Genomic DNA, 25,219 nt, shown 5'->3' with positions numbered 1-25,219 from the left:
TTCTCTCATTTGGTTTTGGGTTGATTTTTTTATCAGGGTATATTTATGCACTCTGAGAATATAAATTTTCACATGATAAGCCTTAGAGATTTGTAAATGCAACTTCCACCAAGTTATGAGTTTCTTAGCAAACTACACAAAGCACTACTATCTGAGTATCGGCTCCTTCATTAGTTTGTATAATTATAGATCTACTATGCATGCTCCACATCATGTACATATTCTTAGATGTGCAGAGAAGCGCAGATCGTTGTGACAAAAATCTTTGGATACCATATTAACATAACTTTATAAACTAAGCTAGCTAACATCCACAGTACAATCTTTCTATAAAATGTGTAGTGTCATTAGACGGAAAAAAAGTACTATTTTGGCACAGCGTTCTGTTTACCATTTTCAGCACAATTTACACCATTGCTACTTGAGTTGATGTACATTTTTTATTCATCACAGTCCATGGAGATGAACTCGCTTTTTTCTTTTTTTGCTTGAGTATCACAGTACCTAGTTACGAAAGAATGAGTAAAAATTGGAAGATCCCCCTTTATTATTCCTTGGGAAATTGTATGGAGGACCCCATATCATGTTGGGAACCAACCCACCAATCAAAAAACCTTAAAACACACATTAAAGTCCAAGTCATCAACAAACAAATCACCCCCTATTTCTGTCACCTCCACTGGTTTTGTTTTCTCTTCCCCAACTCCTTTCCCCTAACTTGCTAATTTTTGAAGACTAGAACAAAACAAAAAGAAGAAAAAAGAACCAAAATGAGATCAGAGACACTAACAATGGTGCTGGTAAACTTAGCAGGAATAATGGAGCGAGCAGATGAGTCATTGCTTCCTGGAGTTTACAAAGAGGTTGGTGCAGCCCTTCATACAGACCCTACTGGGCTTGGCTCATTGACCCTGTTTAGATCCATTGTTCAATCCTTATGTTATCCACTTGCCGCTTACCTTGCTGTCCGCCATAACCGGGCCCATATCATTGCTCTTGGCGCTTTTCTTTGGTCTGCTGCCACTTTCCTCGTCGCCTTCTCCTCCACCTTCTTCCAGGTTTCTTATCAGCATTCCCTGTTTCTTTCTTTTGTGTTGTAGTTTGTGAGTTTTTTTTGTTTCTCTCCCTTGCCCCTCTTCTGGATTCATTTGCGAAGATCTAGCTCACGTTGACTTTTCTGGAAACATCTGTTACTGCCTCTTTCTGCTTGTTCAGATGTAGTTATATGTCAGGATTTTCAAGAGTGCAGCTTACTTGTCAAATACTCCATGAAAAGTTTGAAGATTATTTGTTGAAGTTATCAGTTAGTGCCTTAAACTGTCTGAATTAACAGTAATTACTAAGATACTCTTAAGACTTCAGCTTCTCTGCAAGGTAGTGTAAGGTAATGAATTGAAGATGTAAATATCAATAACCGTTCAAGTGACATGACATGGGCTGAATTAAGGAATTAGTTTTCTATTAGCATCTTACAAGTTCAATGATGCGTCTTTGTTATGAATAATCTGCTTCATGATCATTAGGTTGCAGTATCAAGGGCATTGAATGGTATTGGACTTGCTATAGTAATACCTGCAGTACAATCCCTCGTCGCAGACTCCACTGACGACAGCAACCGTGGCACAGCATTTGGGTGGTTACAGCTCACAGGAGGCCTAGGCTCAATTCTCGGAAACCTCTGCTCCGTCTTAATAGCCTCAACATCGTTCATGGGAATTCCTGGTTGGAGGCTTGCTTTCCATTTGGTTGGCATAGTCAGTGTCATAGTTGGCATTCTGGTGGGTCTCTTTGCAAATGATCCCCGCTTTGACAATGAATCTGAAATGAACATTATAGATGAGGATACACAGATGTCTTTTTGTCTAGAAATGAAGGAGGTTTTACAAGAAGCAAAATCAGTTGTCAGAGTTCCTTCTTTTCAGATACTTATTGCTCAGGGTGTGTCTGGTTCTTTTCCATGGTCAGCATTTTCATTTCTACCTATGTGGTTGGAGCTTACCGGCTTCTCTCATAAGACTACCGCGTTACTTATAACTATATTCGCGATTACTTGTTCTATGGGAGCTTTATTTGGAGGTAAAATGGGTGATATTCTTTCAAGGCATTTGTCTAACTCCGGAAGAATTATTCTGTCTCAGATCAGTGCTGGTTCTGCTGTCCCACTAGCAGCTATACTATTGTTGGGATTACCTGATGCACCTTCCTCCGCCTTCTTGCATGGTTTAGTTTTCTTTATTATGGGACTCATAATCAACTGGAATGTAGCTGCCACCAACAAGTATGTCCTTTCACTCATCTAGTTACTTTCTCTTCTTGTCTGAACTCACATTGCCCATAAATCATGGTTGCTAAGAAAGAGAACTGAAAAGTATTAGCAAGTACACTCCATATGCAACCACTAATTTTTACTAAGAACTGCTATTCTCCATCTTCATGACTAAGTTTCACTGGCTCTAGTATTTTCTTCGATGAAAGCACTGATTTATACTAGATATATTCTAGAATTGACAGAAACTTACCAGAACTAAATGCACTAAAACTAGCAGCAATGACTGAAATCTTGGAAGCTATCTATAGAATGCACTTTAAGCCTAGAAATTGAAACTGACGCACCTGCTTAAAATAGTGTACACTCTGTACAGTGCACATAACACATAAAATTGATCCTACGAAAAACCGACAAAAGTTAAGGGAAGATCATGAAATACCACATTTCTACTCAACATGGGTACCAAAAAAGCACTACAAACATAGAGATTTTGATTACTAACCCGAAACCATCCCAACTGACCATTTTACTAGGTTTATGTTGAAACAACTTCAGTAATTAAACTGATCTTTTACTAATGAAAATTGTCTTTTGCTAGTGATTGAATATTACCCCCTGGTTAGCTTTAGAATTAGAAAAGAATAGTGCCTTACATTTGTACAAATGCATGATTATTGAGCATGTAACTGACTGTTAATCTGTTATGATTTGCCAGCCCTATATTTGCAGAAATAGTACCTGAGAAACATCGAACAAGCATATATGCATTGGATTGCTCTTTCGAGTCTACACTAGCGTCATTTGCTCCTGCGATAGTAGGAATCCTAGCTCAGCATGTTTATGGATATAAGCCAGCCGAAGCAGGATCATCAGATGTTGCAGCAATTCAAACAGACAGAGAAAATGCTGCATCACTTGCTAAGGCTCTGTATACAGCCATTGGTATGCCATTTGCAATTTGCTGCTTGATCTATTCTTTCCTTTATTACTCATACCCGAGAGATAGAGAACGCGCGAAGATGCAAGTTTTAATAGAATCAGAGATGCAGTTAATGGAGGATCATGCTTTTCCTACAAGAGAAGTAGATTCTCCCCTTAGATTTACAGAATCAGATTATCCAAGTTTTAAAGATAGAAGTTTTATAGGTATTGAATATGAAGATAGAGGTGATGAAGTTCTTAAATTCAACGAATATGATGAGAAGACCATGGTTACTCCTCGAGTACCTCTTATTGATTCTAGAAAACCAATGTGATACATGATGTTAGATCAATACATTTCATGATTCTTTAACTTATATTTCTTTGAAATCTCTCACAAGTCAACTCGTCTCAGCTACACATGCCAGACATCTTTGGAAAATCAATCCGTAGATGGTACACACGTTTGTATGGTGAATAACGTGTGCACATGTACATGGCTAACAAGCCAAATGTACATGGATAACAAGTCAAATGAACACATAGCTAACAAGCCAAATGAACATATGTATACCTCTATTACTATATGTTTATTGGCATTGGTCTTTACGTTCATAACCTAGTATTTGATGTTCATCGTGCGCACCTTACTCACCATACGGACATGTGCACCTACAAATTTGCATTGGAAAAAGAAATAAGGGTAAAGCAATTTCCCACCCCCAAAATTCATCTAGCTAGTGGACTTTATCCTACAACCGTATATTACACGGATACAAACCTATATCACCAAACCAAGCAATGCTTTGTATGTAGATGTGTATACATGTCATTGAGATTAATCATAGTATATTTTTCTCTCTCTCGTTTAGCTTTTGAGTTTATTTTTCTATATAATTCCTCCGTTCATTTTTTATTGCAATAATTGGATATTTGCACTATTTAGCATCCACTCACCCGTCCACCACCCTTACGTAAGGAAAAATGGTAGTTTCTTGTTAGATTTGTCTCTCTATATATTTTCAAATTATCAAATTTGTATAATTTTTACTAAATTGTAATGCAAGATACTAATAGATAAACTTATGTACAGGCAAGCGTGAAAACTCAATTATTACAATAGAAAAAAATGGAGAAAGTATATCAGGATATGCTTATGCATTCATACGATAAGTAAATTGATGACATGTAGCTTCTACAACTGGAGTCTCTTATACTTGAATCTCACAAAAATAAAAATGATAGTTTACTTATATACCGTGACTAGGTAGCTTCAAATGTATATGCAACTCACGACAAGCATTCAAATTATGACACACATATACTTCATCTATGTTTCTTTTACTTCTATCAATTTCAATTCATATGTTCACGAGCACAGAACTTCAAACATCCATATCTTGAATTACATACAAGTACAAAGTATTGTGCATAAGAGACATACAACCACGACTACAACAAAATTTTCTTTCATGCTTTCTCCATCTATATGTATATCAAAGCCTTGAAAGATGCAATCATTGTCGGTCAAATTTATCCAAATCACTAGATCTATTCAAGCTTCCAGCTTTTATCTTCTTAGAAAGCAATGAACAAATAGATTACTGTGAAACTGATCTACTTGTAGACTAAACAATTAGCATTAAACAATAGTTGAGCAAATAGATTACTGTGAAGCCTAATCTACTTGTAGAGTAAACAATTAGCAATAACGAACATTTTCACGTGCTACCTGCTAGAGTGCTAGTCGTTATTCCACACATGAATGCAGCAGTCAAGCAGTGAGTTCTTTTTCCAGACAAATATAATTAGAGAAGATATAACTATCCTACCTCTCCATCTCATTATATAATTCATATTTCCCATTTTACACAAGAATTAAGAAAAATGGACATATCACAATTAGTGTTAAATATTGTTCTTGTATTAATAAGTGTAAGTGAATGGTTTTTCCTTTCTTTAAGCAGGTAACACTACGTGAGACTTATGGTGAATTGTGCTGATTGTTCTTTTATTTTTTTTAAAAAGATCTGTGCTAATTGTTTCAACTAATAAAATCAACTTAAATGAACAAAATTTACTAATAGAATTATAACAAAGAAAATAATTAAGTAGAAAGATCTGAATTAAATAGAATATTACATAATCAATGAAGTATATGACTAACCAATCACCCATTATTTACGTATAATTTCCTTTGTGATAATATAGTTAAGAGTGAGAGATAGCCGAGTGGTTAAAGTTTCCTTCTGTTTCTAAGAGGTCGTGGGATCAATCCTCGCCGTTGTCAAGTTGGGAGCACGAATTTGTAGCTAGAAATGAGTTCGGAAATATTACTACCGGTGCTGGCAAATATAGCAGGAATATTGATCCCACAGCCCACACTCCACGCCATGACCGAACCTTTGTCATTGCTATCGGTGCCTATCTTTGGGCTGCCGCCACCTTTCTTGTTGCCTTCTTCCAGGTACTTTTATAATTTTCTGTAAGTATGGCTATCTTATACTATTTGTCAAAGTTGTGTGGTCTGTTGCTAGTATTGACTTTTATGGTTTTTCCCCATTTGATCTGTTGTATATATCTTTCTATTCACTCATATTAATATGATTATCATTTTCAAATTTGGTGCAAGTTCATTCCTAATCCAAACTGTCTTGGTTACCATGGGGATGTCCAAACTAGTTTAAGGCCCTATTTTTCGATTGAGAGAACCTGCATTGATCTGAACTAAACTAAACTGAGAGAAACTAAAATGCACAGAGTAATTGAGCAGAATTGAATTAAATTGCACTAAACTGAAGAAAAGTCCAAAAAAACAGGGCCTAAATTGAATTCAACCTGAAAAAAGCAGCTTCTTTTGGTGCATCTTTATTCTTTAGGATATTTACTTCTACCCCTAATTGAGGAATCATAACCCAATTGTCCAAGACTTGATTAAGATGGTTATTATGCCAAAATCTTCCTTCAAATACTTCTTGTTGAGGATATGTCGTTGGACAAATTACTTGAGCTTTACTTGTTGACTAGGTGGCTATGTCAAGAACACTGAATGGTGTAGGTCTAGCCATTGTAATACCCGCGATTCAGTCCCTCATTGCAGCCTCACAGAAGAGAGCATGCGCGGCATGGCCTTTGGATGGTTGCAACTCACAGGAAACATGGGCGCCATCCTAGGTAGCATTTGTTCCATCCTAGTAGCCTCATCAACTTTCATGGAAATTTCAAGATGGAGAGTTGCCTTCCATGTGTTGGGATCATAAGCATCGTAGTTGGCATTTTAGTCCAAGTTTTTGCTACTGATCCCCGCTTTGCAGATAAGGCTAAAAGGGAGAATACTTCAAATATGTCCTTCTACTCGGAACTTAAGGAGGTACTATTGGAAGCAAAATCTGTTATCCGAATTCCATCTTTTCAGATAATTGTAGCTCAGGGTGTCGCTGGAACGTTTCCTTGGTCGGGGCTATCCTCGTTTGCACCCATGAGGTTAGAGCTGATTAGCTTCTCCCATGAAACTACAGCCGTTTTGATAACCATGTATGTGATTGGTAATTCTGTTGGAGGTTTATTTGGTGGGAAAATGGGAGATATCCTCTCTAAAACCATGCCTAATACTAGAAGAATTATTCTATCTCAGATAAGTTCTGGCTCTGCAATACCTCTGGCAGCAATATTATTATTAGGATTACCAGATGATACTTCTGGTTCTTATAAATATGGTTTGGTCCTGTTGATCATGGAAATCGCCACATCGTGGAATGCTCCAGCCACAAACAAGTATGTTTTAACTAGCCATTTCAGTTTGATTAAGGCCTCATTCTCTTCACATGATTTTTACTGAATCGAATATATTTATATTGATTAAAAAGAAACGCATGAAGTATTTCATAGCTGATTATTATAAATTAAGTTAAAGAGAAAAGGGACCAAGTAATTCTTGAACCCCCCCCCCCCTTCCCTGTAAAAAAAATCTTGAAAACTTAAACATGCATAACTGATGGTTCATATCAAATTATCAGTCCAATATTTGCAGATATAGTACCTGAGAAACATCGAACGAGCATTTACACTCTAGATTGTTCCTTTGAGTCAATACTCAACTCATTTGCTCCACCCCTTGTTGGCGTACTGGCTCAGCATGTTTACGGCTACAAGCCAACCCCTGAAGGATCATCAGAGTCTGCAGTTATCGAAACTGACAGAGAAAATGCTACTGCCCTGGCAAAAGCTCTTAACATCAATTTTGCAATCACAATGTCAGTTTATTGCTTAATATACTCCTTCCTTTACTGTACTTATCCTAGAGACAGAGAACGAGCAAGAATGGAGGGTATAATTGACTCCAAAGCACAGTTAACGGAGGCCGACAGTTTCATTCTTGTAAACTTCAGTTTGCAGAAATAGATAGACAAGGTTCTGAAGATGCAGTTTTGACAGTTGAATATGGTATTGATGAAGTTCCTAGTTCTGAAGAATCTTCTTGTAACACAGGTACCTGGTTGAGTTTCAGGTGAAGTGCAAGAGTTGCTTTGTATGTGGAATCTTACATGTCCAAGATTAATATACTTTCCTAATCATAGAAAGTCAAAGATTTTGATGAAGTTCAATCCAGCATTCAAATAGTTTCATGTCCCTGGTGTTTTCATTAATGCCCTCCTACAACTTCAATATATAGTCGGCCAGTCAGTTGATTCAATCAAGTCTAATGTAGACACACAAAGGATCATTTAACAAGCATCTGCTTACAAGTTAACACGCAGAAGATTTACTATACGTCACTTGTGTCACATGAAAATACAACCCTAGAGAAAAAAAAGGGTTTCTGAAAAACTAGATTAACTAAAATCGATGTGCAATAATTTTGTTGTTAGAAAGCGGAACAACATTATTTTATTATGATTTTCCATACTACACTCATGTCACATGCTTGGGCTATTCCCCATGTAAGAAGTGTGATTTAGGCGATGCCCTGTCTTACAAGTAAGTTGAGATGTACTCTATAAGTGAATATGTGATGAGTGATGAATCCAAAGTCAACAATTTGGACAATTGTTTCATTGTTTGTCTATATACTCAACACTGCCTGGCTGCCTAATTATGACCTGATATTGACTATTTGACTGTCTACTCTTTACTCTTTGTTATGTACTAATCAAACCTGAACTTTTATTCATCACCTTGAAATTACTTAAAATCGCCCCAACTACCATGTAAATGTACCATTATGTCATTTGTTGTTTTTATAACTCTCTCTCCACCACCGCCTAACATCACTAACCACCAATCGCTACCTCCAATCCACCGACGATCACACCAACAATCACCACCGACGACAACAATGTCTTCCAACCATGTAATTTTTTTTCCGACAAGGTAATTTTTTTAACGAATTTCATGAGGGCAATGTTTAAGTAATTTGGGACCGATGTTTAACAATCCTCCAATCAAACTAGTAACTTTCCTTGGTAAATGGTAGTTGACTACTCTTAAAATCCAAATAAACACTGAGATCATCACTTTCTCAGTTCCCCTTAACTTGTTTACTTGCATAGCTAGCTCAAAGAATATACAACATATGCACCATTGCTTTGCAGAGGACGAATTACAGCATTATGTAAATCCTCTATGAATTACTCCTTACTATGTTCAAAAATCAAAACAAAGTAAATGGTTGGAACTCTTTACTCTGAAGATTCAACAATCTAAAGCAAGTGTTTTAAAACAAATATTTGACATGTAATCTACCTCTTTCCTTCTCCCAGAAAATGTAAGACAGGAAATTACAATTATATGCTACCTATTGATTGAACATACATGAGTTTACAAGGTTGCTGTACACCTAAAAGAGAGTTACATGGTACTACTTTGCTTTTCAGTATGTCAAACAATATACCTAGGTCGGTTTGACAAAGCCAGACAACTTTTTAACTGAAATATTAACATAAGTTTAGTCTATAGGTCAACCCTGAAGAAAATATGCCTAAATTTTCTAAAGTATCTAATTTTTTCAGTTAGGTGATACTAAGCGACATCAAGTTGTTTACCACTTGATGAGCCAACTCTTATTGATCAAAATAATATATTACTTTTCTTTCCTAAGATACGACACTACAAAGTCGTTTCAAAGACTTTATCAAATCAGATCTATCACAAGTCAACCTTAGTCCACGCATCTACCTATACCGACCAAGTCCATAAAAAAACCTCTAAAATGAAGTTCAAATGCTAATGCTTGTACGATGATCCTATTCTCATTTCTCAGTTTTAGAAGCACAAAAATGAAAAATATCCTACAAAGAAATCCAATGTGAAAGAGCAAGAACATTGTTTTGACTTTTGAGTAAATTGAACCCCCCCCCCCCCCCCTATAATTACAAACTTTAAACAAACCCTTAGATTTACACATTAAAACTAGATTATAATATTAACCCATACCCTCTATTTCATAAAACCGCGTATTTTCGGCTACTGCACAACACCATGTGTGTCCCATCTGTTCTTTTCCGCCACTTTCAATCTTTGCCTTCATTAATCTCTCTCTCTCTCCTACCTCCTTAAATCCACCCCATCTCTAATCAGTAATCACTCCTTCCCCTCTCTCTCTCCTCTCTTTCATGTAGTAGTAGTACACTAGTATCAGATCTATTCATAGTATCATCACTCCTATTTCCTAGTACTACACTACTACACTACCGACATTATTATGTCTCCACTTTCTCACTATTTCAGTTTCACAAAATTCCTCCTTTTTCACTTACTATTTGCTTCTACTCTCTTTGCCTCTTCTGCAATTCAATTAAAACCTCAATTCTTTCTTGCAAGAAGAACTTTACTTGAAAAAACTCACCAACAAAATCATGATACTAATCTTCCTCAAATTTCATCCAAATCAAAATCATCAACTCAAAACAAAACTAAACTTATCAAACCTTCTTCCTCAATTTCTTCTAATTCATCCTCTAAAAAAAACCAAACCAAATTAATTCAATCAACCTTAACTTCTCCTAAGAATAAAACTAAATCTTCTTCTAAAAATGTCGGTGCTCCCAAGCTCCACTCAAATTCAACCAAATCATCGGATCTAGTCAAACCCAACTCTTCCCCAAAAAACAAAACCAAATCTTCATCTACTCTAGTTAAGGAAATTACCAAATTACCCCAATCTGATACTACTAAAAACAATATCAAAGAAACCCAAAAACAAAAACAAAAACAAAAATCAAAAACTCCTTCACCACCGACATGGATGTACAACGATGAAAACGACGAAGATTACGATTTTATCGCGGAAATTCGAGATCTTCCAACAAAATTTCACAAAACATTTATCCCAGATTTACATAAAATCTCAACTACATCAAAACTTTACCTCACAAAAACAAACAAAGAAATTACTAAAACTTACATTAAACCTTACGTAGGAAAAGAATATGCTTCTTCAGTTGCAATTGCAATATCATGTGCGTTCATTATTGTACCATTTTTATTAGTCTCTCTCCTCTTTAACCACATCAAAGCATTTTTCTCTCTCCAAAAACTTGTAATTTTTACCCAAATCTATTTATCAATTTACTTCTCTATCCTATGTTTAAGTTCTTTAATCACTGGATTAGAGCCACTAAGGTTTTTTTATGCTACTTCGCAGTCTACCTATGTTTGGTTACAAGTATTGCAAACTCTTGGATATGTGATGTATCTGTTGATGTTGATCATGTATCTTATTCTTGTTTTCTCTACTGATTCTGGATTGGGCCAGAAGTTTTTGAGTTTGGCCCAGATTTTTGTGGGCTTTTCTGTTGGGCTTCATTATTACATGACGGTGTTTCATCGTGTGGTGTTGCATCAACCGCCTAAGACTAATTGGAAAGTTCATGGGATCTATGCCACGTGTTTTCTTATCATTTGTCTACTTGCTCGTGCTGAAAGAAGGAAAAAAGCTTACCTTGAAGAGGATGGTGAAGAAGGAAAACTCAGCTGAACTTCTATTCGTCGTCCTAAAATTACTTAAATAGCTGAACTTCTATTCATCGTTCTAAAATTAGCTCATTAAGTTAGAAAGTTTACTTTATATATATTTTTTTTCTCCTTTTGATTCACACTCATAAGTCATAGAAGTATAGTATTATGATTATTTTTTTTTTGGTCCTGAAAAGCGAGGAAGAAGAAAATTGTGCTTTTACTCGCTTTATCTTTTTAAAGAATATTTTACTTTTTATTTTACTAGGAGTACTATTTTGTTGGACCAATTTTATTTAATCAGTATTATCATATTTTCTGCCAGTCCTGTTGTAGAAATTCTGGAGCTTCACTTGTTTATGTACTTGCAGTCTGCAGATGCAGTAAAATGTAAAGTACTGATGTGTATAATATATCCAGAAATAAATGGTTGATTGACTGATGGTCATGGGAGTTATCATTCATGGACACTGAAAGTCATGATTTTACTTTCGATTTATATTATTCTATTTTTTAATGTATTTTTCTGTCTCGAAATAGAGTGTTCATTAATTTTGGGCATAACTATTAAAAAGAAATCATGTATAGGACTTTAATTGTATTAAATGATAATTAAATATAGTAGTTGATATATTTTTTTATAAATTGTTTATTAATAAGAGATAATGTGGGTTATATGGTGGAGTGAGTGATATTATAAAATTGAAAGTAAAATAATATTTTAATTAGTGCGTCCATATCAAATAAGTAAATGAGAAATCTATTTAGGACATACTTCCTCCGTCCCAAAATATAGTTCTCATTTTCTTTTTTTACGGTAATTTATGCAAGTAGAATATAAGAGGGATAGTAAAGATTTTTTTTGTTACTTAAATAGATGTTGTATGGGAAAAGATGATTTTAGGAGAGAGAATGGAGAATTATTGGTGGGAGAGCATTAATTGTAACATTTTGGTTGAATAAACAAAGGAAAAAAACACTCTCTACTTTCAAAAACCCTAGCCTCCATTGTTGATTTTTAAAGGGGCTTCCATCGGTTTTTACCGTTGGAAAGCCCCCACCTTTGCTTTTTTTATTTGTTTTTAGGTTTCCAATAACGATTTCTCCCTCGAAAGACAGGGTTTTCGATCTCCTTCGTAAGAAAAGGTTTTTCGATCTCCTTCGAAAGACAAGGTTTTTCGACCTCCTTCGAAAGACAAGGTTTTTCTCCTCTTTTAGAGGGGGAATTTCTACAGGTTACAATCCGGGATACTAGATCTAATGGATTGCCGTGAAATTATTTTGTTCGTGAAGAATTATGCGGGATCACAAAAGTTATCAATTTTTCGAATACGGTCAGATGAATCCGACGGAAATCATCCTCATGACTACAAGAGATCGTTAGATTGTCTCTCCAACAAGGCTGTATTTTCCAGCGATATAAGCGGGAGATGTTCCACATTGCAAGATTTGTTTGACGATCGTAGTTTTTTATGAAGGAAATTTTTGTTTGATTCAACTTATGTATTTGTTTGATTCGATTGCTTATGTAGATGTCGTATGACTTTTTATTAATGAATTAATTTTACTATTCAAAAAAAAAAAACAAAGGAAAAAACAAAATTTAAGAAGCAAATAAATGATGGGACATGGTTTCTCTAGGTAAATTATGAGAAAAATGTGAAACTAAATATGTAAATGAGAACTATATTTTGGGACACCCAAAATGAAAATGAGAACTATATTTTGGGACGGAGGGAGTACATAAATATGAAAAAGGGACAATCTATTTAGAGACGGATAGAGTAATAGTCTTAATAAGAATAATTGAATAAATAGTACTCCCCCGTCCCCCCGTCCCAAAATATAGTTTCCACTTTTTTCACGGTAATTTATGCAAGTAGAATATATGAAGAATATTAAAGATTTTTTGATAATTTAAATAAATGTGGTACGGGAAAAGATGATTTTAAGAGAGAGAATGGAGAATAATTGGTGAAAAAGCATTAATTGTAACATTTTGGTTGAATAAAAAACAGGAAAAACAAAATTCAAGAAGCAAATAAATGAAGGGACACGGTTTTCCTAGAAAAATTACAGAAAATTGTGGAACTAAATATGAAAATGGAAACTATATTTTGGAACACCCAAAATGAAAATGGGAACTATATTTTGAAACAAAGAGAGTATTAGACTATAGACATGGACTTCAAATTGCTAGAGAGATGGGGTTTTTGAACATAGTGCTGGAGCCTAGAGGGTGATTATCTTAAATCTTGCACCTAAAAGAGACGAGATGTGAAGTTTCTCCTTTTGGGAAGAATGGAAGATTATTCATGATATCCTTCAATATGCTGATCAATGCCCATCTTCTGTGTAAATCATATCAAGAGACAAGGGAAGAGGGTGGCCCATAAACTTGCAAAGAGTAGTAAGTATTATGAGGGCCTAATAGTGTGGTTAGAAGATTCCCCTATTGAGATTACTACTACTCCCTCCGTTTCAAAATATAAGTCGTTTAAGGTTTTTGCACATAGATTAAGAATTTAGTTAATTTTAGTTAGATTTGCATGGGTAATAAGAATTGACATTAAATATTATATTGATAATACCAAATAACCTATAAGCTTATCTTGATAATATAAAATTGCATTTAATCTTACATTGGTATTGTAGAATGCCTTATATTTTGAAACAAATTCTTCTAGCTAAAATGCCTTATAATTTGAAACAGAGGGAGTAATATAATGGCTGACATCTTGGTTGAGTAAGTTTATGATACTTCCTCGGTTTCTTTTTATATGTTACACTTTCTATTTTAGGAATTTTTAAATTAGATGTTACACTTTTATTTTGGGTAATAATTTCTCTCTATCTCTCTCCTATCACATGTTCACATGCGACCCTTTTGTTTTTCATTCTCTCTATCTCTCTCCTCTCCAAAAATTACCTAGGAGTCCGTGATTTGAAAAGTGTAACATCTAATTAAAAACAGAGGAAGTATTGTTTTTCCCGTAAAAAAAAAAAGAATAAATAGTATTAGACCAGAGTCCACATGTCATATACTCTATCTCTCTCAAACATAACTACATCTATCGAAGCATATTGAAGCAGATTCCAGCTTACATTAAATTTTATTAATAGTGGATAATAAAGAGTATTGTTAAATATCGCCCTGAAATTACTTAAAATTGTCCCGACATTATTTTATTGGACTATTTTATACTTCTCCTTTTTTTCACCACCCCCCACCACCTCCCACCACCCGCCATCACCTACGTCCTCCTGCCACCCGCCACCTCCATCACCACCCACCTACCGAAAAATCTCGAATTTTTTTTGGATTTTGGGGGCGAACGTCTCGCTTGGAAGTTCGCCCCATGGCCCGAACGTCGGGTTTAGGCGAGACGTTCGCCCCCAAAATCCAAAAAAAAATCGAGATTTGTAGCCATGGTGTTTGAAAGATTGGCCATGGTGATCAAAAGATGTGCGCTTCGAGAGATTCGGCCATGGTTGGCGGCGGTGGTGAGCGAGAAAGAACGACCGGTAGGAGGTGGGAGAGAGAGAACGACCCCAAGAGGAGAGAGAGAGAGAACGACTCCAGTAGGTGAGAGAAAGGCTCAGATCTGGCCATGGTTGGCATTGGTGGTGGGAGAATGGCCGGCAGCAGGTGAGAAAGCGGGTTGTTAATGAGGGGATGGTGGTGGCAGCCTGGCAGAGGTGAAGTGGTGGTGGTGGTGGTGGTGATTTAAGAAAACAACAAAAGGTTACAAATGTAATTTCAGGGCGATTTTAAGTAGACTTGGCAATCGGACCAATCGGATCAGATTCGCACCGGATCAATTCAGATCGTACCGTTTTCGGATCAAGTTATATTCGGATCGGGTTCGGACCGGACCATTTTGGATCGGACCAAAATTCGGATGATGTTTCGGATCATCATCGGATTGGGATGCTTTTCGGATCGAACGGTTGTGGATCGGATGGTGGATTGTCTCACCTTTATTATGTATGGAGTTGTTACTCCGTTGGTCTCATAGTTTCTTTGACTATGAGCTTTTGTTATGTATATATGAAACTACCACTCTTTGTGCTTTCTAAAGGTATACATCACTAATTTGTATAGTCAGAACATGTGCTAAACAGTATTTGTGATAATCGTTTTTTTGAAATGGGTCAATTTCGGGTACTTCGAATCAAAGCCTAATGGAAGCCAATAATTTCTTATTGCTTTGAGATCGAGTTACCTTTGAATCGGATTGATTTCGGATCGGGCATATTCATATCGGATCATTCGAATTTCGGATGAGTTTCGGATCAAGATTATTTCAGACCGGACCATTTCGGATTTGGACCAAGGTTCGGACCGTCTGGTTCGGACCCAGATTGGACCACAGATCGGATATTTCAGATCAGATTTTTGGATCAGGACCAACTTTGCCATGTCTAATTTTAAGTAATTGTTGGGCGAGGATTAAAAGGTCAGTATACTGAATGGGTCGACCAAGTTTTAATTTACTCTTTTCGTGGCATTTTTGCTTAAGATATTTTAGGAATTCAAAATGACAAGATACCATTAATTATAGTTATGTTTTCAACTTTTTATATTACTTTGAACAATAAAAATAAATTTAGTGGCACGTTAAACGTTTTTGTTCTTTTAATAATGTAAATGTGAGAAGTACATATGTTGGGACTGCCTATAAAAGAAATTTTGACAATTAAGATGGGATGGATGGTATAATACAACTCAATCAAAAGATTAAGCTGATTGTTGGAACCGCATGAATGATTTTTCGGTTTTTTCACCATATACCCCTAACTTTTTTTTTTTTGCACCGTATACTCTCGCAAGTTTCCAAATTCACCATATACCCCCCACGTTTCAAAAAATACATCAACATGCCCTTATGACTAACGGAAGTCTAACACCGTTAGTCATTATGTCCTAATCCCCCCTCTAACCCTATTTAACTAACCTAATATGCTTTTGAAACTTGGATGAGTCTCTAATATGCTTAACTAGAAGTTTTTTTTAGAAACAATAACTTAAAATTAGTAACAATAAGAAAAAAAAAAAAAACTTATCACTGTTCAAAAAGGTGGTAGTAATCCTTAAATTGAAGATTAGAATTTTGTGGAAGAGAAGAGATAAGAGAGAAAAGAGGGGAGGACGCGCATGAACATGATTACATAAATCAGTTTTGCATGAAGTATATTGGCCACGAGGAGATTACACAAAGACACATGAGAACCATTGAACCTAGCTCTAATCGAACATTGCCCTGACGTTATTCCAAAGTAAGCTTTCGTATAAAATAAAACATAGGTAGTTTAATAAATTTGTACTCGACAAGCTCTTCAATCTCACCAGGGTCCAACAATGCAAAGGCAGAATCAAAGACCTCTCACAACTAAATTAATCTAAAACATAAAATAAAAAAAATAAAAAAAACAAGCAGCCACTTCAAATAATTACAAAATCTACAACAATTACAAAGAGGACAAAAGAAACAACGACAAGGAGAAATTCATTTTAGTTCAGTTTAGATAAATTCATTTTAGTTCAGTTCAGATAGTTTCCCTTCACAATTTTCATTCATTTCAGTTCAATTTAGATCATTTCAGATCAGTTCAGATTATTTCAGTTCATACAAATTCATTTCAGTTAGATAATAGGCAGAGAGACCTCTTTTCAAAAAATGAAGAAGTATTGCCGACACAGTAAGTTAGATAATTGGCACAAATCAAATTATCAATGACAATGAGCCATGTTACCAGACCTAATTTCAGTTCATGGACTTCTATTGCCACTCGGTTGCTTGTGAAGTTGTGGTCCTTTGTGCAAACTGCAAACCCAGTTTTACTTTTAGCTAAGATTGGGCTTTGTCTCTCAAATCCTTCTACTTTAGATCTTGCCAAACTTAACAAACTTTGGCCCATATATGTTGGATAGACCTCGACTACTGTTCAAACTACCTGGGCCCTGGGGAACATAAGGAAAATAGGTAATTGAGGAATCAAAGTATCAAACTTTTAAACACGCACTCACATCTAGGGATGATAGTGGATCTAAGGGTCAAACCATAATTTGTCAGTTTCACCATATTATTAAGGGTATGGGGTCTAATTTGTCTGATGTGCTACATTATTAAGAGTATGGTTTTACGTTTTCAATCGAATTAACTAAACTTGCATGAAGATAGGGGTTTTAGTTTAGGAATTTATTTAGTCATCTTGTTATTCATGCTCTTGAGTTGGGGTTTAATTTGTTGCATGAAAATAGGACATAATCTCCAATTTGAGTAACCCTCTTTAACTCGAAAGAGTAATTAGAGACTTGTTAGATGACCCATTTAATTCATTCTCTTTGGACTATCCTCTTATTTGCCTAATTGTTTTCATGATTAAAATACTTGGTGACTTCCCCTACCCTAGTTCATTTTATATATACTAGTTTTTAGTTGATAATTGACCAATTTCATACAACTATATCTTCATCCTAGCTTATTATAATTAACATTTTCGGACTTCGGTGATTATTACCCTTAGTCTTTGTGGAAGAATAACCTTCGCTTGCCATTATACTTAGGTTAGTGGTTATTTAGGTAATTTGATCTAGGAGTTTCGTTTAACGACGCGAAAAATCTAATGTCAGCCATCAATCTACATCACCACTATGCTACGCCTACCCATTTCAGTACATGTTGCAACAAATCCTATATATTAATTATGAAATTTAGAGGCCCCATTTTATTGGAGGCCTTGTTCTAGTGCACATGTTGCACTTGGTTATTAGTCGGGTCCTATCTTCAAGGTAACCCCGCCCAGGTTGGAGTCGGTGATCGCTAAGGAGTAGCTTCAAGCAGGGGCGGATCTACTAAGTAACAAGGGGTAGCATATGCTACCCCTCAAAAAAAAAAATTAAAAACAAATAGGCTGGGAGAAAAAAAATAGAAACAGAATATATACAAAATCTAGCAAAATGATACTGATGTTTTGCGCTTACCGCAGTGGTAAGTGTACTATCCTGAATACAAGGAGGTCCTAGGTTCGAATACATCTGTAACATTTTCTCGTTTTTAGTTTTCTCTTTTGTTTATTTTCTTTTTTCCTTTTTCTTTTTTCCTTTTCTTTAATTTCTCCTATGCCCCAAATCTTTTCCATCTTCTACAATTATACTTGTAATTTTAAATAATATAATACTTCATATAACAACAAACTTTATTTTAATTATAGTTGCCGTTCATTATATTATAAATACATTACACTTCTCTAATTTTGAATAAAAAGGTTCAGCCTTTTGTAAATCACATATTATAAACAGAATCTTTTTTGATAAAGTACCCATGTATTTTTCCATTTCCTACGTTATATTCTGAATATTTTTTTCATTTCAAATTGTAGCTTTGAGTTTTTTTATTCTATATCGTACCCCTCTTTTAAATCAACTTTAAGTTTTTCATTAGTTTCTTATTTTTAGTTCTTCAGACTTACATTGTACGGGAGAGAAAATTCTTCGGCTATAAAAGGGTTGGATACGATAAAGTAATAGGGTACGTAGAGTATTTTATGGGAAGAACTCTCTCATAATGTACGTCTAAAGAATATAGTATTATGAACCATATAATAATATAGTGTCGTACAAAAGGGTTATAAGTGTAGGTTAATGTGAATTATATTCTACTATTATAAACCGTTATTTAGTTAGTTATATTATGCTACCCCTGATTGAAAATCCTGGCTCCGCCACTGGCTTCAAGGAAACAAACGTCAACTAAACTCGAGGGAGGCGAGGAAACCCTTCTCCCGACCAAGTCAAAGATTTGTCCATGAAAAATTTAGAGAGAGAATATATGTATTTAGAATAGTACCAAATGACTATTTATAGTAGTGTGGTTGCTCTGATGATGTACAATCATTATTGTCCACGTGTATGGCCGTGATGAGTGCGAATAGGGAAGATTTCCTTTATTTTGTCCTATTAGGTGATTGTCAACAGTGTTGTTGTACTGCCCATGGATCGGACCTAATCCCAGTCGTCATATTATGGTTGCGTCTTGATATAATACTACCCATGGATACATGTCCGCTAGCGTACTTGGGTACCATGCATACAAGCATGATAAGTATGACTTATGAAGGTGTATTAGGGAGTAGGGACACTGCAATGCTAATATTGTACTCCCTCAATTTCAAAATATAAGACACACACGATATTCAAGGTCGAACTTTGACCATTAATTGCTCTCAATTTATGTTGATATTTCTTCTAAAAAGATAATGTTATTATAGTATTTTTATAATTTTTGTTTATCATATTATGAGAAATATTTGTGGTCAAGATAAATTTTCGTAAAGCATGAATACCTTATATTTTGAAACAGTAATACATTATACATACTGCTTCCCTTAAAATAAGATTTGCTAAAGCATTTGCACACACACAAAAAAGTAGTATTATACAACAGTTCCAAGTGTATTATGGATTAGAACAATGGTAACAAACTACAACTAGCTAGATTAGTATTTAGTAGATTACTAGAAAAGTTACAACTGCCCATTCAAAGGGAGCCTAGCTGATCTTTTTTATTCCTGCAAGTATGTAGTTGATTTAGTAATAATACTAACAACAATTAGTGTAGTAATAATTTAACAATAAAAACTATGGCTTTGAGTTGTAAAGTGATCTTTTTCTGTCATTGTAGCTATCTGATCAATTTGTTTACACAATATTATGCCTAAAATTTGATTTTATTAGGATTCGCCGCCTAAGTTTTAACTTGCATAGTTCACCAATAGCAACTTAAAGTTGATAAAATATATGCGATGTTAAGACGATAAGCTGCATACTAGATTTTCTACTATGTAGTATTTTGCGCCCTCGAGTGCAGCCGCCCAATAGGACTAACTAAGCGTTATCCACCTTGGTCTCCATTATCATGCAATCTAATTGTAGATTACCATACCATTAGTGGACTATATTTAATTTCATGTTATCATCAACTGTATTATTATTGGAGTAATATACTCGGCTTTTCTAGTCACTATGGCAGGTCGACATCCTTTATACAAGTAACAAAGCGTACGTTTTTCATTAAAAAAAGTTTACTAACCCATAGTAAATTTATGTGGATGCTGTTGTAGTATCGTTGAGTAAGGTCTTAAGGGAGGGGACCGTTGAGGTAGTGTTGAAATATGTGTTAAATTATCTGACGTTAGGATTAATTAATTATGTGAGTTTTATTTCTGCCTCTATTATTCTGTAATTTGTACTTTCTTTCTTAAAAGATAGTATAACACTGATGTAGCTAACAAATTGTTAGTGATTTACGTTAATTATTGTATCGATTGTACTTTAATTCTTCATTGCTTTATTGCTTTCGTTATAACATGTAGCTTATTTTTACATACTTCATGTATTTGTATACAAATTGCAAGAATATGATTTGCATGCTTATTAATGTATAAATTGATCATTTATAAATTATTTTCAATCATGTCAAATAAATTTCAATAAGTTCTGATAAGGTCCAATCAGTTTCAATAAGTTTCAATTTGATAAGATCTTAATAGTCAACTTTCTGCTATTAAATAAGTTTCAATCAGATCCAATAAGTTGAATCAGATCCAATCAGATCCGACAAGTTTAGATATGTTTAGTTCAGTTCAGATAAGTTCATGGTTTTTAAGGTAAAGAGAATTCATCATATATATTAAACTATATAGTCTGAGTTTAAACAACATCATCATTATTACTATAATAGTTTTTAGTATTATGAGTTTTAACTGTTTGCATTTCACATGTAGATAATAATTTATATTTTCTTTGTTCCTACAAATTATTTGTAACTGTAACTCTAAAAATTAAAACAAGGAAAAGATTGAGTCTGTCAATGGGTCTTGAAGAAGAGAAAAGGTAGCTGTCACTTGTAAGACAATGAAATTAGATGAGGCAACAAGTGGAATGAGGATAAAATATCTACTAAATTAGGAATTAAACAAAAACGAAAAGTGCTTAAATTAATAATAAATTATAGAAAGTAGGAAAATTTTCATTTTTTGGTTTTTTGAATGTAAAAGTCCTTTTTTGGATGGTAAGATGAATTGTCCTATCCGATCGGAATTTCGCATGGGTCAACCTAGCCTAGGTTAGCGAGCTAGATACTTTGAGACTAGGGGGGAGGGTAAAGGAAATCTCTACCATCAAAGTACCTCTAGTGAGAATCTAACCCCCAACCCCAAGGTCGAAAGGCACAATCCCTACTAATAAGCTTGATTTAGCTTGGTGAACATTATAAATATAAAATGAGTCATATTTATACTAAATATATCAATTCTGATGATAATAGAAAAGTGAAAAATAATTTTTTCAATTTTCATAATATTATTTCTGGTTTTGGAAAAAACTATAATTTGGAAACAAAAAACTATAATGAATAAGACTGCCCTTATTTATTTCTTCTTTGATTAATAAATGAGTAGACTACATGCAGGCTTATACATTGTTTTGATCCATAAAAGAAGCATTGTCAACGTGAAGATTGTTGGATTTTATCCAAAATTTCCAACAAAGATTTGAAGCCACAACTTCAAGTATATATGAAAAAAAGAAATCCAACCATCACTCCACCATACTGTTATTAGCAGGCTTATACATTGTGCATTTGTGCTTGTGTTGCTTTAAAAATGATGTTCATACGTCCCTGCAACTCTCGAGCCTTAGCTTGTGAGACTAGTAGCGGGCTCCTAATGTTGTGCGGCGCGCACTGCGCACTGCGCACTGCGCCTGTGCCAAACTCGTACTGTAGAGTGTAGAACGCTGGCCTGGCCTGGTCCCGGCCCGTAACATCCAGCTCTTTGTTTTGTCTATGACGCAATTGTCGCAAATGATATTTGCAACAAAAACTCAAATCTGTCCCCATCACCTCCATGTGTGGAACAAAACATATGCCTCTTGCATATTCTTTGCTTGAAAAGTTTATGCTCGGCTAGATGGAAAAAGTTACGTGCTTTATTATGTAGGGGCATTTATTTTTCGGTAAGCAAAAGAAAGGTGGAGCGTTATGAGACCCTCCTTACAAATGGAGCTTTTAATGCATCATTTACAATTATAGATAACAAACTGGAATTACAATTAAGCTCAATTGCTAGAGACTCTGACATTGTTCCCAAAAAAAAAAGGTCTGACATCAAGTGTCCGACTAGCTATTTAATCTGCTGCATGTTTGCTTATCGAAAAATATGGTGAATTTCCCACCTATCGAAATAACCCAATAGATGGATGATGTCTTGAATTATATAGGGGCATGAATAGTTGTACTTGACTACTTGTACGTTTACCGTAAAAAATATACTTATATATTATTTTTTTACTTTATCAAAAAATGTTGATAAACCAACACAAGTTTAATATGGAAATATTTTGTATGCCCCAACATAATACTATATATTAACCTTGTGGAGAATCATGCGGGATCCCAATGGTTGGAGCTCCCACCTCCCAACCTCATGATCGGGAGTTCGACTCACATCAACCTCATATTTGGGGTGTTTGTGTGGATTTATGTTTCTGGGTATAAATCCCCAATTTCTAGTCTTTGGAAGTTTCCTTATGGGTTGGGATCCCCTTCTTACCCCCTCACTCATGAGAGTTGAAGGTGCTTGGGCCAGTAAATTACCGAATCAAAACAAATATATATATATATATATTAACCTTGTGAATTCTTATATGTGATATACGTCATACATTGGGATGATTCAACGTATATTATTAATAGAAACGAAATTATTGATAAAATATAATACATATATAAGGTTATCTGTATGTAATAAGAATTAGAAAAGTTGGAATAAAATCATTATTAAAACATATATGAAGTTACAAACAAACACAAATAATATAATAAGATACTAATATATAGGTTTTAGTCATAAATCATAATGTTATATCATCATTTAAATGTGCAACACATCATAAAGAACACACTCCATTAGGGTAACATATAACCTTTTATGTGTCAACTAAATAATGGATCCACATCAATTGACACAAAACAACCACCACTATGCACTTACAAAGAACTCTCCCAACAACTCAAGAATGAGAAAAAAAGCTAACATCAAATGCAAGGGTCAATTAAAAATTTGATCCCTTCATGATTCAGAAAGGGTCATTTACTGCAAATAAACTAAAAATTAATCCCTCCATAATACTATAGTTCCCTCATAAAATCTTAATCCACTTAATGCCAATAATATTTCACTAAGCATATCAAAGGTGGAAGATTCAAAAAGGTCTCATTTTTGTCTTTATCTTTGTCAAGTGTATTTTTCCACTTCAATGTTAATTGCCTCCTCATCACTTGAAGAAAGCACCTTTATTCTCCTATATATATACAAGTAGAATCTACCATTAATCTCAACTCAAACTAATAACATACAACACCCCAGAAAAAACATACTTCTCCATCTTCATAAACCATATATTATATCTCATGGCTAATTTTGGTTCTAACTCTTCCTCACTTATGCTTCAGCTAAAAGTCATAGGAGCCAAAAATATAGAAACAAAGAACAAAGGTAATTTATTCATTAGATGCTACTTTACTACAGGAAGTAACAACAATAGAAGAGTTCAGGTAAACACAAAAGAAATAAGATCTTCCCAAAAAGATGGTTATGTTTTCTGGGATGATTCTTTTTCACTAGAGTGCAGTGGAACAGAAGATTCAATCCTTCATCTGAAAGAAGAAAGTGTTTTTTTCGAGCTTCGATGGCGAAATACCAAGACTTTCCTAGGGAATGTTGGCAGCTCGCAGCTTATTGCAACTGCTGAGATGCCTTGGAAGAATGTGTTTGATGCGCCAGAAATGGAGTTTCAGAAGTGGGTTTTTATGACTGTTAATCAGAGTGATAAGGTGCTTAAAGTTGAAGATGGTGTTAAGCCTCCAGCGTTGCAGATAGTAATGAAGATTGAGGCTCCCGCGGCCGCGGCGAAGGTTGTTTCAATGGAAGAGATGAGGAAGAGGAGAAGAACAGAGAGGTTGCAAAGGTGGGATGAGTGTGGATGTAAATCAAATGGAGGGTGCTGCTCTTCTTGTGTTGATAGTGAAATGCTTTTAATTGGTGCAACTTTAGATTGCTTTTAGCTTTGTTTTTTGGACTAATTGGTGTATAGAATTAGTTAACTAATTTTGGTGTGGTCCATTTGGAAACAGATCAATGCTAATTTGCTATTTTGCTCTAGAATACATTTACCAACTTTGATTTGCATGATTCTTATTGCTAATTTGCTATATACTTGCAAACTTAGTTAACTATATTTAGATTTTAGTGAATATGACGAGCAACTCTCGAATCACTACATAGGAAAAGGGCGTGTTGTTTGTATTAAAGTGCAGTATCTAAATAACAAGCATATTCAATATAGTAGGAATTAAAACGGGTAGATCAATCGTAATAACTTATTTGAATAGTCGTGGCGTGAACAATAGTGTCTTAAAGTTGAATCTACCCTGTTACGTACATACGGACTCTTAGCAACCAACCTCCAGGGTTACACGACTGCTGCTCTGGTGTTGTACAAAGTCATAGTTTGAGAATACTTTAAATAATGCCCAGATGAGAGAATACAGAGAACATGTTTAGAATTTTATAGAGAGGAACCATTAGTCTGTGTCTCTTAAAGACTGATGAAAAGCAAAAAAAACGATAATACAATCAAAACAGAAATAATAATAACGGGAAGAATCAAGGACAATAGTTACGAAATCAGCGAAAATATGAATGCTGATTTCCGCAAAAAATAAGTAATTGAACTAAAATGTCCCACAACCGCGCCCTGCCGATATGCGCGTGTGGTGACTAGTTCCTTCCCACTCAACTTTCAACAAATGTATAAAGAATGAAACTCAAAAAAACCTTTAAACTACCAATGTGGACAAGGACTTTTTTTGTTCTTTTGAAGCAACTTTATGGAGTAAGAAAACTAAGACTCCATATACTAACTCCAACAAATATTTCCTTTTTTTTTCATGAAAGTGCGGTGGACGTAAAACCAATACAATTGTTTTTTTTTTTATAGAAATAACCAAA

The 25,219-nt window shown here is 34.9% G+C and overlaps 4 protein-coding genes and 1 long non-coding RNA gene across 5 annotated transcripts; 4 read left to right on the top strand and 1 right to left on the bottom strand.

The window, feature by feature from the left end:
* Window positions 1-264: 264 nt before the first annotated feature.
* Window positions 265-3,141, bottom strand: LOC125498203 (uncharacterized). Its single transcript, XR_007274996.2, has 3 exons — window positions 3,008-3,141; window positions 1,573-1,818; window positions 265-1,203 (listed from the first exon to the last, which is right to left on the bottom strand). It is a non-coding gene; the product is annotated as an uncharacterized LOC125498203 (long non-coding RNA).
* Window positions 771-3,525, top strand: LOC104895687 (uncharacterized). The gene is made up of 3 exons (XM_019250177.2): window positions 771-1,058; window positions 1,524-2,278; window positions 2,985-3,525. The coding sequence occupies exons 1-3, from the start codon at window positions 771-773 to the stop codon at window positions 3,523-3,525; spliced, it is 1,584 nt and encodes a 527-aa protein (XP_019105722.1).
* Window positions 3,526-4,955: 1,430 nt separating this feature from the next.
* On the top strand, window positions 4,956-8,272 carry LOC104895688 (uncharacterized). Its single transcript, XM_057395667.1, is given in 6 exon segments — window positions 4,956-4,971; window positions 5,413-5,657; window positions 6,218-6,287; window positions 6,290-6,433; window positions 6,436-6,964; window positions 7,207-8,272. Coding segments are annotated over 6 exon segments (1,389 nt in total). The 3' UTR covers window positions 7,592-8,272.
* A 1,518-nt stretch (window positions 8,273-9,790) lies between these two features.
* Window positions 9,791-11,585, top strand: LOC104895685 (uncharacterized). Its single transcript, XM_010682256.4, has one exon. It carries the CDS (start codon window positions 9,891-9,893, stop codon window positions 11,163-11,165), a length of 1,275 nt encoding a protein of 424 aa, XP_010680558.3. The 5' UTR covers window positions 9,791-9,890; the 3' UTR covers window positions 11,166-11,585.
* Window positions 11,586-23,245: 11,660 nt separating this feature from the next.
* On the top strand, window positions 23,246-24,385 carry LOC104895684 (uncharacterized). Its single transcript, XM_010682255.4, has one exon. It carries the CDS (start codon window positions 23,620-23,622, stop codon window positions 24,271-24,273), a length of 654 nt encoding a protein of 217 aa, XP_010680557.1. The 5' UTR covers window positions 23,246-23,619; the 3' UTR covers window positions 24,274-24,385.
* The last annotated feature ends 834 nt before the right edge of the window (window positions 24,386-25,219 follow it).

The sequence above is a fragment of the Beta vulgaris genome, chromosome 6, assembly GCF_026745355.1.
Source record: "Beta vulgaris subsp. vulgaris cultivar EL10 chromosome 6, EL10.2, whole genome shotgun sequence".
Taxonomy (NCBI): Eukaryota; Viridiplantae; Streptophyta; class Magnoliopsida; order Caryophyllales; family Amaranthaceae; genus Beta; species Beta vulgaris.
The sequence above is the reverse complement of the archived record's forward strand: the minus strand, read 5'-3'. Positions and strand labels throughout refer to the sequence as shown.